Below are 12,527 nucleotides of genomic sequence, written 5' to 3'. Positions count from 1 at the left end.
GAAATAAGAGAATGTTTATATCTGGTATAAAAACAATGTATAATGATACTGTGAAACATCAATATTATACCTGCAAATTACTAAAATTGAGAGCATGATGGCATGTTTTAAATTTCCTAACATTTCAGTTAGATAACTGCTTCAAATCGTACATATTGACATTGCAGAAATTGTGAAATTTGAAATTCAGTGTTAACTTCAAAGTGAAAAGCTGTTTCAAAGAATGAGATTCATAAAGAAAATTGGCTTAGTATTTTAAAGCATCCCACTATCAAGTTAAAAAAAATGCAAGGGTAAACTTGAAGGAAACTGAAATTAAAATAAAATAACTTAAAAGAAAAAAAATATCAGGGAACACTGACCTAAAATCAACCTGTATTTCAGACTTACCAAAGAAAGAATGTGTGGATGCTATTTTGTGAATGAAAGCAGATCCCTTAAGAGTCTCCAACAACCAGAAAATGAGTCATCCTAAAAACATGTGATTTAATTAAGATACTACCAGTATGTCTTGTGAAGGTACTGTAATGCTGAATGTTCAGTGTTTATCCTCACTTTAAAAATACTATTTATACATTATCACTTAATGTATTATCAATAGCTACTGATAACCTTTAACAATTATTAGTTCCCTATGTTGTTAAACATACTGATTCAAATATTCTCCTCAGCTCAATTATGGGCAGCTGACACATAATGATTATGACTTACATCAGCTAAGGACTTAGATTGACTAAAGGCTCTGTGACATTGCTGCTACTTCTCAAACTTCTGTTTGCAAAGGTAGATTTCTAAAGGTTATGTTTTAAAATATATTTGAACAGGAAAAGAACCGTTTATAAAAAGACACACAGAGACATAGTAACACAGCTTGTAAAGATCTCATGCATTTAATTCCCCATAAAACCATGCCAAAACAAGGTTGGACTATGATTCTGAGAATGTATTGAATCAATAGCAGATTGATTCTGCTATTAGGTGCAGTGGCTCATGCCTGTAATCTGAGAACTTTGGGAGGCTGAGCAGGACTGCTTGAGGCCAGGAGTTCAAGACTAACCTGGCCAACATAGTGAGACCCTGTCTCTATTATTTAAAAAAAAGAAAAGTCATGGTTTGGGAATGAAAAAGGAAGTACAGCTTAAATTACAACTTTCCAAACTAATTACCTTAAGAACCTGAAAGTAACAACCACCTCAAACAAAGATTAGATAAATCCTTGGATAATGCATTCATAATGCATCACCCAAGAAACATGTGTTGGCAATGTGTTGGGATATACCCCAAACTAGTTTGATCAAACTACTTTGATTTTCCAGTAGTCCAGTATTATCTGCAAATACATGAATAAATTCCACCATAAATCACAAGGACTAAAATTAGCAACAACAACCTTCTCTGCACAAGGGCCGGTTTGGGAAAAAACAAAGATGTCTATGGGTCCCATTTATTTTTATTCAGAAAGAAAACAAATTTAATGAATTCCACAGGCTTAAGAGTGAGATTCCTGCTTCACTGAATAAAATGACGGTGAGAAATTTGCATGACTTTTTTAGGTGGCAAGAGAGGCAGTGTGTTCTAGTCTTTTGTTCTTATATTCTCCCTTTAAACGTCCCTACAACCCCTTTGCTGCTTGAACTATAGAAGGTAGACCAGGGACTAGAATTATTTCAATTCATTCAGTACAACTTTCACAAAAAACCTGTTATGGGCCAGGTGCTAGGGATCCAGCAATGAGTCTCATCCTCTTTCTCCATGCCAGGGGTGTGTTTAGGCCAGGCAAGTGGGACAAGTGGGGACCTGAACCAATGCAGCCAGGTTCCCCATAGACCAAGCTGTCAGTGCACCTTAGTTTCTGGCACCTTCACGGTCTACTCTAAAAAAACTTGATACTACCTCTCCTCCAAAGCATGCCTTTGGCTAGCCTCTGCTGGCCAGGGCCTGGCCAAAACACAAGCGTCTAGGAACCAGTGATTCTACAAAGTTTCTCCCTTCTTTGAAGGTAGTTCTGCCCTACACGCTTCTCCTCCATTTCACCTCTGCTGTGCATGCTCTGAAAGGATGTCTATGAAATTGGATCTAGGACTCTTGAAAAGCTACACTGAGAAAGGCTTCAGGTTGCTCATCACTGGAGGAAATAGTTCCCAATGAGTACACATATCAATGCTTCTGCTCAAAGATCTCCCCTGTATCTATTCCCTTCCCAAACTGCAGATCTTCCAAACACTTAAGAAGAGAAACCTGATCAACTGACCGTAGCTGGAAAAACTACTACTAGTCAATTCATTACATAACAACATTCCCTGTAACTATATGAATTTTGCAAGAAAGTCAATGCAGGCATAGGATCAACAAACAAACTAGTTATCACATTATTAGCCTTTTCTTTCTACATAGATCCTTCCTTAATGTGCTTGCTTTGACATTTGAGAGGCTATTTAATTCTCTATATAGGCTACACTATAATGATTAGGATAGCTAAAGATACATTTCAGCTATTACCCATGAAAATATAAATCCTATCACTTTGTAGTCAAGAAGGTAAAAAGGTTCATAAAACATTTTTGTCAATACTGAGGAAAACCTGGTTTTAGAGTCAAACACTGGGTTAGAGCCTGGCTCTCCCTCTGTGAACCTGGGCAAATTACTTCTCTGTGCCTCAGTTTCCTCATCTGTAAAATGAGGATAATAATGAAACCCTCCTCCCAAGGTTTACTGTGGAGATGAAATGAAATAATACATGTAAAGGTCATGGAACAGTGTCTGGCTCAGAAAAGTGCTCAGTTGCAGCTGAGATTACAGGCCAGTTGCGGTGGCTCACACCTGTGATCCCAGCACTTTTGGGAGGCTGAGGCGGGTGGATCATCTGAGGTCAGGAGTTCAAGACCAACCTAGCCAATACGGCGAAACCCCGTTTCTACTAAAAATAGAAAAATTAGCCAGGCGTGGTGGCAGTAGCCTGTAGTCCCAGCTACTCAGGAGGCTGAGGCAGACAGAACTGCTTGAACCCGGGAGGCAGAGGTTGCAGTGAGCCGAGATCATGCCATTGTACTCCAGCCTGGGCAAGAGAATAAAACTCCGTCTCAAAAAAAAAAAAAAAAAGAAAAAAGAAAAAAAGAAAAGAAAAGTGCTCAAGAAATAAAAGCTGTTATTATTAGCCACTGTTAATCTCAGATGATGATGTAGACAACAAAATATACACAAAAACCTCCCTCAATCTGTAAAACCTGATTCCAAAAATTGTCAGTCACTTTAGAAAGACTTTGTACTCCTGCCAGGCGTGGTGGCTCACGCCTGCAATCCTAGCACTTTGGGAGGCTGAGGCAGGCAGAATACCTGAGCTCAGAAGTTCAAGACCAGCGTGGGCAACGTGGCAAAACCCTGTCTCTACTAAAAATACAAAAAATTAGCCGGGCATGATGGCAGGCGCCTGTAGTCCCAGCTACTCAGGAGGCTGCAGCACGAGAATCGCTTGAACCCTGGAGGCCGAGGTTGCAGTTGCAGTGGGCCAAGATCATGCCACCACACTCCAGCCTGGGCTGTCTACACTAAAAAAAAAAAAAAAAAAAAACCACCTGTCTTCTTTTATTTAAGCCAAAAATGGGTGGGGTGAAAACTTTGTAAAGATAAGTCTTTTCTACCTTTAAATGGGAAATAAATGTAGTCATACAAATATGTACATGCATAAAAATAAACATACGGATCTATTCAACCCAACTGTTAGCCTGTCAGCAATATAAAATACGGAGTAAAAAGTAGTACAAGATATAAAACTAGTAACCCATTATAAAAACTGAAGACTAAATACACTAAGAAAAAACCTGGTTATTCAACAACAAAAATGATCAGAAAGATTTTGTAAGCCATTTAATACGTAATTTAAAGTGCCCTATTAAATTCTGTCATAGTAATTTGCAAATTTTTAGTAAACACAATATTTTTTTCTGAGACAGTCTCACTCTGTTGCCCAGGCTGGAGTACAGTGGCACCATCTCAGCTCACTGCAACCTCTGCCTCCCAGGTTCAATCGATTCTTGTGGCTTAGCCTCCCGAGTAGTTGGGATTATAGGCACCCGCCACCACACACAGCTAATTTTTGTATTTTCAGTAGAGATGGGGTTTTACCATGTTGGCTAGGCTGGTCTTGAACTCCTGACCTCAAGTGATCCATCCACCTCGGCCTTGCAAAGTGCTGGGATTACAGGCGCGAGCCACCATGCCTAGCCACAAACAGAATTTTTAAAAAAGATAAAGTTCAAAATCCTTTTTTTTTAAGTAAATACCAAATGCCACAAAACTCCAAATAAACAGAATCATTTCACAAAAATGATTCCTCAAAAAAAAATTCCAGGTGGATTTCAATTCCATAATTATGATTTCTCATTCAAAAAAGTTAACCTCATATGACATAGTAAAAATAATTTCATTATCAAAAATTAACTCTAAGAAGAACAGAAAAAATTTTTAACATTTCTGTGAATTCTAACTAATACCTAGTATCCCTCAAAAAATTGTTCAGGCCAGGCGCGGTGGCTCACGCCTGTAATCCCAGCACTTTGGGAGGCAGAGGCGGGCGGATCACGAGGTCAAGAGATCGAGAGCATCCTGGCCAACATGGTGAAACCCCATCTCTACTAAAAATACAAAAAATTAGCTGGGCGTGGAGGCGCGTGCCTGTAGTCCCAGCTACTCGGGAGGCTGAGCCAGGAGAATTGCTTGAACCCGGGAGGCAGAGGTTGCAGTGCGCCAAGATCACGCCACTGCACTCCAGCCTGGCAACAGAGCGAGACTCAATCTCAAAAAAAAAAAAGTTCACTGGGATTCATCACTTAAGAGTATCACCTTTCCATATACAGTTTCTATGTTTATGAATGTTATGTGTATGACAGATGCTTTGAGATCTCTTCTTGGTCGCTCAGTCTCAGAACAGAATGTGAATTATTATATAATTTACACACAGCTATAAATTATATAATACTGTCATATCAGACAAAGCCACAAGGACTAGAGGAAGCAATTTTAAGACCAAAGAGATAAGACCATATCAGCATTCCCCCAAAGTGGATTGTATTCTATTTCTTTTTGAATCTTCAAATTACAATTCTTATCCTGAGATATTAGACTCTACTCTCAGAAGATTACTGAATGTTTATACAGTGCTTTATCACTTTCCCTGTAGAAAATAAAATAACCAGGCCGGGCACAGTGGTTCATGCCTGTAATCCCAGCACTTCGGGAGGCCGGGGAGGGTGGATCACCTGAGGTCAGGAGTTCGAGACCAGCCTGGCCAACATGGCAAAACCCTGTCTCTAGTAAAAATACAAAACTTGCCAGGCGTGGTGACAGGTGCCTATAATCCCAGCTACTCAGGAGGCTAAGGCAGGAGAATCGCTTGAACCTGGGAGGCGGAGGTTGCAGTGAGCCGAGATGCACCATTGCACTCCAGCCTGGGCAACAAGAGCAAAACTCTGTCTCAAAAAAGAAAGAAAAAAAAGAAAAGAGAAGTAGTAGTCATTATCTTACAATAGACATAAGCATCTATCAAAAAACTGCTATATATGAATACAGATTACTCATTACCCTTAAAAAAATTAGAAACACCAGAAAAAAAACAATACTTGGTTTTTTAGCTTGGAGAAAAAAAACCTGAAAAAGTGTAAATAATGTTAAAGAGGAAAGTAAGGAATACTACCAAAAAGATATTTTAAAAGCCCAGTGTGGTGGCTCATGCCCATAATTCCAGCACTTTGGGAGGCCAAGGTGGGAGGATCGCTTGAGCCCAGGAGGCCAAGATCAGCCTGAGCCATATAGTGAGACTCCATCTCTACCAAAAAAAAAAAAAAATTAGCCAGGTGTGGTAGCACACACATGTAGTCCCAGCTACCTGGGGGACTGAGGTGGGAGGAATAGCTTGATGCCAGGAGGTAGGGGCTACAGCAAGCCATGATCACGCCACTGCACTCCAGCCTGGGTGACAGAGCAAGACCCTGTCTCAGAAAAAAAAAAAAAAAAAAGAAAAAAGATAATGAGATAATGCTACATCAGATAGAAATATAACACAAGTGCCGGTGTACCTTTCCTCATATTTCCTCATCCAAATGGACAGAGATTTTCCACTCCAATTAAAATATATTCAAAACAGCCCTAAAAAGAGGCCAGGCGCAGTGGGTCAAGCCTATAATCCCAGTACTTTGGGGGGCCGAGGTGGGCGGATCACCTGAGGTCAGGGGTTTGAGACCAGCCTGGCCGACATGGCGAAACCCTATCTCTAACAAAAAATACAAAAATTAGCTGGGTGAGGTGGCACACACCTGTAGTCCCAGCTACTCAGAAGTCTGAAACAGGAGAATCGCTTGAACCTAGGAGGCGGAGGTTGCAGTGAGCCAAGATCACGCCACCGCACTCCAGCCTGGGCAACAGAGCAAGACTCTGTCCACTGCCCGGCCCGCCCTTTCCCCCTCCCTCAAAAAAACAGCCCTAAAAAGAGCGACAAACATAATACAACATCTTATTTTTAAGGCAATGATATTACTGAGAGAGAACTTAGACTTAACTTTAATTCAGCTCAACTCAAACAAAAACGCCTTCTGTGTCCTAAGTACTCTAAAGCCTAGAGACACCAAGATGAGGAGTAAATACAGCCCTTGCCTTGGGGAACACACTGGGACTTCCCACTGGGGAAGAAGTAGGCAAACTTTTATTATGATGATGCATAAGGGTTAGAATTGAAGTGTCCACTAAGTGTAGAAAATGCCTGGAAACACAATAAAGGTGGCCAATAATTCTGCCCCAAGGATGAGGGGTAGCATCTGAGCTGGGTCTTATGGAATGGACTAGGTAGGAAAAGAGGTTGACAGTAACAAACATTCCAGGCTAAATAAATGAGTATTTTAATCTTAAATATCATCATTACTTATCCTTCTAATGTCTCTAGAAAAAGAAAAACTCTTGTTTCAGGTTGTTCAATAGTCACGAATGTAAAAACCACGATGCCCACAAGCTTTTTTGAGCTCATAATACTGCCCTTTCAAAAAAGAAAAGGACTTAATCATCTATTCAGCTAAATAACCAGTAGGAAACAATGAAAGATTTTAAATGCTATCACTACAAACAGCAGCAAAACTTGCCATAAAAGCACAGGGGAAAAGTCCAATAAAATAAAGAGAATTTTAAATGATTCCATATATAGAAAAAGATCTGAAAAGCACTTATTCAATTAAAATGCCATTCTTAAATAGCCATTAGTTAGAAAGGATCTTCAGTCCTGGACAGGATAAACTATAGGAAAATCAAGTGCATGGGATTCTTTATTCCCTGGCTATCCTGAACACCTTAAGATCAAAACTGGCTGTTACTTCTGAAACATGGCCTCTTCCTTCCTCCAGACATTTGGTCTACTTGGTCTGTGGCCCGCTATATTCTAAAAAGTATGCCAATCTCAAGTGCAAAGGCTATAGCTACTTTCCTCCCCAAAAAAAGTTTTAAATTTGCCTTCTGACATGGACTTTGAACAAACAGTAATCCAAACTGCATGGCTTCATCCAAGAATCTAGGCGCAGGTTAGCCTTTATAGTTCAAGAAACTGGGGTGTAGAAAAGTTTGTTGTCAGATGAGTTGGAGACGATCTTAAGTCCCATCCAGTTCTAATAGTCTAAGCTTTTAGAATCCAAGGAGTTGACTCTTTTGACAACCTAGGAATTTTGAAATCTGCTTTACTTCAAGCTGTACTGAAGCCTTACCCAAATTTGGGGGAGTGAAAGGAGGCAAGGGGAGAAAGCCAGACAAATGGTCAAATCAGAGAAGAGAATGACAGAAGACTGGCCAAAATTAGCCTATCCATAACAACTCTATCCCGAGATCATCAAGAACTTTATCTGGGCCAAGGAGTTTATCCTCCATTCTGAAAAGAGGAAATAAAACGTAATAGCAAGAGAATATAGACAGAGCCTGAGGAAAAAAATAAGTTATCCTTCACTGCTCTGGCAAAGCAACTAGTAGGCCTTCCTAAGAAAGCAGTGGGGCCTGCCCAAAAGTGTTCTGGAGGTCACAGAACTGCCCTGTGTCAGTGTCTCAACTCTAGGCTGTGACCCCGAGCGAGTTACTAATAACCTCTCACTCCTTTCTCCTCACCTGAAAAAGAGGATCCCACACGTGTCCTGTAAGGTTGCTGTGGGGATTGGAAATAATATATTAAAGGGCCTGTCCTTAAAAACCATCCTATAAGTGATACCACGCTGTGATCTGAAAAGCTCATCTGAACCTTTTATCCTTTTCAATTCATATCATGTAATCCTTCTGTCTAGACTGCACATAAGAATTACAAGTAAGTCTGAAAAGCTCTGGCTCCTTCCGTAAAGAACTCTATCCTCTCACTTTCCCTAAAGTGGAAGAATCTCTGAGTGATATGAGGAAAGGATTAGCAAGCCAAAAGGGGCAGGTGCCACCCAGCCCCATCTTACAAGAAACTGGACTGTCAGCGCTCTGAGGGCAGGGACTGCTCTGTTTAAACCACGACTGCACACACATTTTCCTAAAGCAAGCTAATTGTAGACTTAAGCCTCTCCGAACAGCTTACATGACACCCAAACATGGACCCACAATACATTGTGTGTCGCACAACATCAAGTCACACAAAAATCTCAAAATTATACATTACAATACAGTTTAATTGTGCTGTGGTATTAAAGTCAAAGACAAAGGCTTTAAACCGAGTGCCTATGAGGTAACCACAGTAAAGTCACACCTTTAATAATAAGGGACCAAGAACACACGGGATGGCAACAGGGAGTGAGTGTCCAGCAGAGCCCTAGACGGAACTGGCGCAACCGCTCCAGATCGGAATTCGAACCCAGAACTTCTGGCGAAGGCCATGTAAGAACCACTCCAAGGAGGAAGAGGCCTTTACGGCCAGGTGCACCTTGCTGGAACTTTCTGCCGGAGGGGACCCCCTCCCCTCGGCCTGGGCCCCAAGCCCCAAGGGCGGCTGCGTGACGCGGTGGGAAGGACGAGGGTCGCCAGCCCCTTCTGCTCCGCACTGGGGTAGGGGCTCGGCGCTGTCCTCGGAGAAAGGCCAGGCTCCTTCCAGTCAGGGAATAATGACAGCTCGCGCGCTCGCAGCCCGCCCCGCCCCGCCTCACCAGGCCCGCAGGCGGCTCCTCCCGCCCGGCTGAGGGGTCCGGCCGCGCCCCCTCCTCTCCCCGCCCTGGCCCGGGGTGCCCCCCGCCCGCACCGCCAGCCTCACCGGGTCGGAGCTGGAGGCCGCCGTCGCGGCGGCTGCACCACAGCGCGCGCTCGCCCTGCTGCAGGATGTAGTGGTCCTTGGCTTGGAAGAGCTCCATGCTGGCCCCGCGCGCCCAGGGAGGCGGCGGCCCGCGGGCGGCGCACGGGGCGTCCTAGTCGGTCAAGGCCGCCAGAGCCCGCGCCTCGGGGAGCGGCCGGGTAGGAACCGCGCCGAGAAGCAGCGGCAGAGGGAACGCCCCGGGGCACCCGACCGGTAGGAGGAGAACGCGCCCCGGCAGCGGCAGCGGCGGCGGCGGCGGCGGCCGTAGAGGCCTCTCCCCCCGGCTCCTCCCCTTCCCTGGCTCCGCCCCAGGCCCGGCTCCACCCCCTCTGCTGGCTCCTTTCCCCGAGCGCCCGGCTCCGCCCCTCAGCCTCCTCCTCCTTTCAGCTCCCTCCCGCTTCCTGCCCTTTCCTCCGCCTTCTCCCAGGTGTCTCCTCCCAGCTCCTCCCCGCGGGTCTTTCCTCCTCCCTCTCGTCCTTCCGCCCACCCCTCCCGCTCTTGCCCAGGCCCCTCCCCCGGCGCGCCAGCCTTCCTGTCGTGGTCACCGGTGGCAGCTCGGGAGCTCGGCCGAGTCGGTCTGGGCTGACCGCCTCCCTCCGCGCGGCCTTGGGGACAGGCGCCCACCGCTGGGGCCTCCCCTCCGTGCAGGGAGGCGCTCACGCTTCACCAGGCCCTCTAAAGCCAGGCCGAGACCTGAATCCAACCCCACACCCGCTCTCCCGGAGCGGTGCGGGGTACGTTCCCCGCGGGCCTGCGCTGCCTGCCCGTACCGAAACCAGGCGAAACCCCGGGGCCTGGCTACAGGGGTTCATCCCCAGCCAGGCCCACAGCCAAGCGGAGGCGTCTTCTGTTTTCGTATTCCCTATTAGAAGTTTGACAACAGGAGGCATTCAATAAATGCACATCAACGAGGGAAAGCATGTAACAATAGAAAACACACAAGCATTAGCAGCACGCGGCTAAAGAGCGAGGAGGAAGGGAGGAATGTACAGGTGCTGCTGTGTCCCGAATTAAGCAGGGCGGTTTGGAGAAGACTTCACAAATGGAGCCAGTTAATGAAGCAAGCGGAAGGAATATCGTTTGGCGAGGATAAGATGAATGGAGACCCTCTCGGGGAAGGAGGAGTCTCCCCCAAACATCCTTGAGCTCAGTCTGTCTTGAAAAACCAGTTGATATCCTGAACAGAATGGGTCTGGAGAATGAGGCCCCCACTTCCGGGGCCAGTTCGAGGACTATCTAGCTGTGTGATCTTGGGGAAGTCTCTTGGTCCTCAGATGGTGGTTGAACTAATGACCTTTTATGACACCCCCAGTTCTATAAATCATTGAGTCTTCCTACTCCTAACTCCTTGCCTTCTCTAATGCCTGAATCGGAAACAAGAGAAAAAGACAAGAAGTAGGAGATGAGAAAAATAAGGCAATACTTTTTTTTTTTTTTTTTGAGTTTAGGAGCGGAAGTTTATAGGCAAAAGAAAAGGGAGAACAGCTGTCTTTCTTGCGAGAGAGAGGAGTGACCGAATGCGACTTCTCAGAAAGCAATACTTTTAACCTTCTGCTCAAGTAAAAGTGAGAGGGTACAAAAGCAGGAAGGAGTTCCACATGACTAATTATTCCAGCCCACAGTGTTGAATTTCCATAGCACAGAAAGTCCAATGATAACAAAGCGTCCTGGAATCTTTTCTAAGTACCATGCCTCTGTGCTGTCCAGACATCTCAACATAAAGGTCGAGGGAGGTGGTTACTCTATCAAATCTTTGTGATGTGATTTGGAGAAAGAAGGTAATGAAGCTATAAGAAGCTTTAGTGGAACCATCGGTTTCAGATTGATTGTTTAATTCAGCCATGTGTTGACTTAGCAAAAATGAGAATGAGAAAATCCTATGAAGACACTGTATCCTGCAAATTATTTCATTATTGTTTTATGAATTACATTGCCAGATGTGAAGAAAACAATGCTGTTGCAACTGTTTTAAAACAATTAATTAGTTCATTGAAACTTTTCCTGATGTTTTAGATCAATGGTTCCAACCCTGGCTGCCTATTAGAATCACCTGGGGAATTTTTCAAACATATCAATGCTTGGACCTTAGACCAATTAAATCAGAATTTAATTGGGGTGGGGCTCTGGCATCAGTTTGTTTATTTTTTCTAAGCTCCCCAGATGACTTTACTATGCAGTCAGGCTTGAACACCACTATTTTAAGTGAAATTAATTAGTAAAATCTGCCTGACAGCAGCTTGGAAAAAAACAGCAGTCAGTCATTAACTAATGCCATCATATGGGCTTGGTTACCTGTAAATGCAGAGTTAACACGCAAAGTCTTTAGGAGAGAGGAAAACATGGAGGGGAGATGCTTCTGTAATTATCTGACCCCAATGCACACTGCTGTCTCCCTCAGGCTCCAAACACATGCTGTGGGGTAGGCACAGCTCTAGCCTGGCTGAGCAGAGTGAAAAGAGCACATATTTTCTGTCCCTGGTAGATGTCACATCCCCAATCTACTGCCACAGTTGCCTTGCCTTGTTTCTGCTATGAACTTCCTGAACCTTGGCCACTGCAGCCTCTCCACTCCCTGGCTAGCCTATCCTCGGCCTGTGGCTAACTTGCCAGCCTCATCACCCTCTTCCAGCTTCCTAATTCAAGGTCCTCCTGCCCCGATGCCACCCAGGTTTTAATGGAAAGTTCACGTGATGCTGCTCTCCTTTTTAAACACGGATGACCATCATACATATTATATATCTTCTTTTACATGTATGGCATATATATGCTAATTTAAGTATAATCACTAAGGAGTTTGGTTCTAGCCAGTTCTGTGTGATTTTGGTCAGTTCACTCAATCTCTTTTGATCTCAGGTCCTTATTTATGAAAAGAGATGATCACTAAGTGTTCCCTTCCAGTGCTGAAATCAATGTGAGGAAATGTGTCCACATAGTTAAACCTACACAAATAATGGTGGTAAATAAGCCAACTGTGATTATCGATTTAGCCCTTCAATATCTCTGAGATCTTTGGATTAGATTTTGGTATCCTCTGGTGAGATTTGACTTTAACATCATCTCCTGTCTTCTGTCTACTTGTCCATAGTCTTGTTTGTTGTCTATGATAACTTTCTTCAGTCTTGTCTATGAGAAATCTCCCAAAAGAAGAGATTTATATTTATATAAATATATTCCCCCTTCCCCCAGCCTGCCTGGAGGCTGCTAATGTTGCAGGTCAGCAGTCCAGGTGGCTTAACTTTGTTTTTTGTTT

At 44.1% G+C, this 12,527-nt stretch overlaps 1 protein-coding gene across 2 annotated transcripts in view; it reads right to left on the bottom strand.

The window, feature by feature from the left end:
* Positions 1-10,223, bottom strand: part of INPP5F (inositol polyphosphate-5-phosphatase F) — a 101,570-nt gene extending 91,347 nt beyond the window's left edge. For both annotated transcript variants that reach the window (XM_057299011.2, XM_034931605.4), the window contains exon 1: positions 9,239-10,223. In XM_057299011.2, coding sequence (XP_057154994.1) covers positions 9,239-9,335 — 97 coding nt within the window. In that variant the 5' untranslated portion in view covers positions 9,336-10,223. The remainder of the gene's footprint in view (positions 1-9,238) is intronic.
* Between the last annotated feature and the right edge of the window lie 2,304 nt (positions 10,224-12,527).

The sequence above is a fragment of the Pan paniscus genome, chromosome 8, assembly GCF_029289425.2.
Source record: "Pan paniscus chromosome 8, NHGRI_mPanPan1-v2.0_pri, whole genome shotgun sequence".
Classification (NCBI taxonomy): domain Eukaryota; kingdom Metazoa; phylum Chordata; class Mammalia; order Primates; family Hominidae; genus Pan; species Pan paniscus.
Note: the sequence above shows the minus strand (reverse complement) of the source record. Positions and strands in the feature narration are given on the sequence as shown.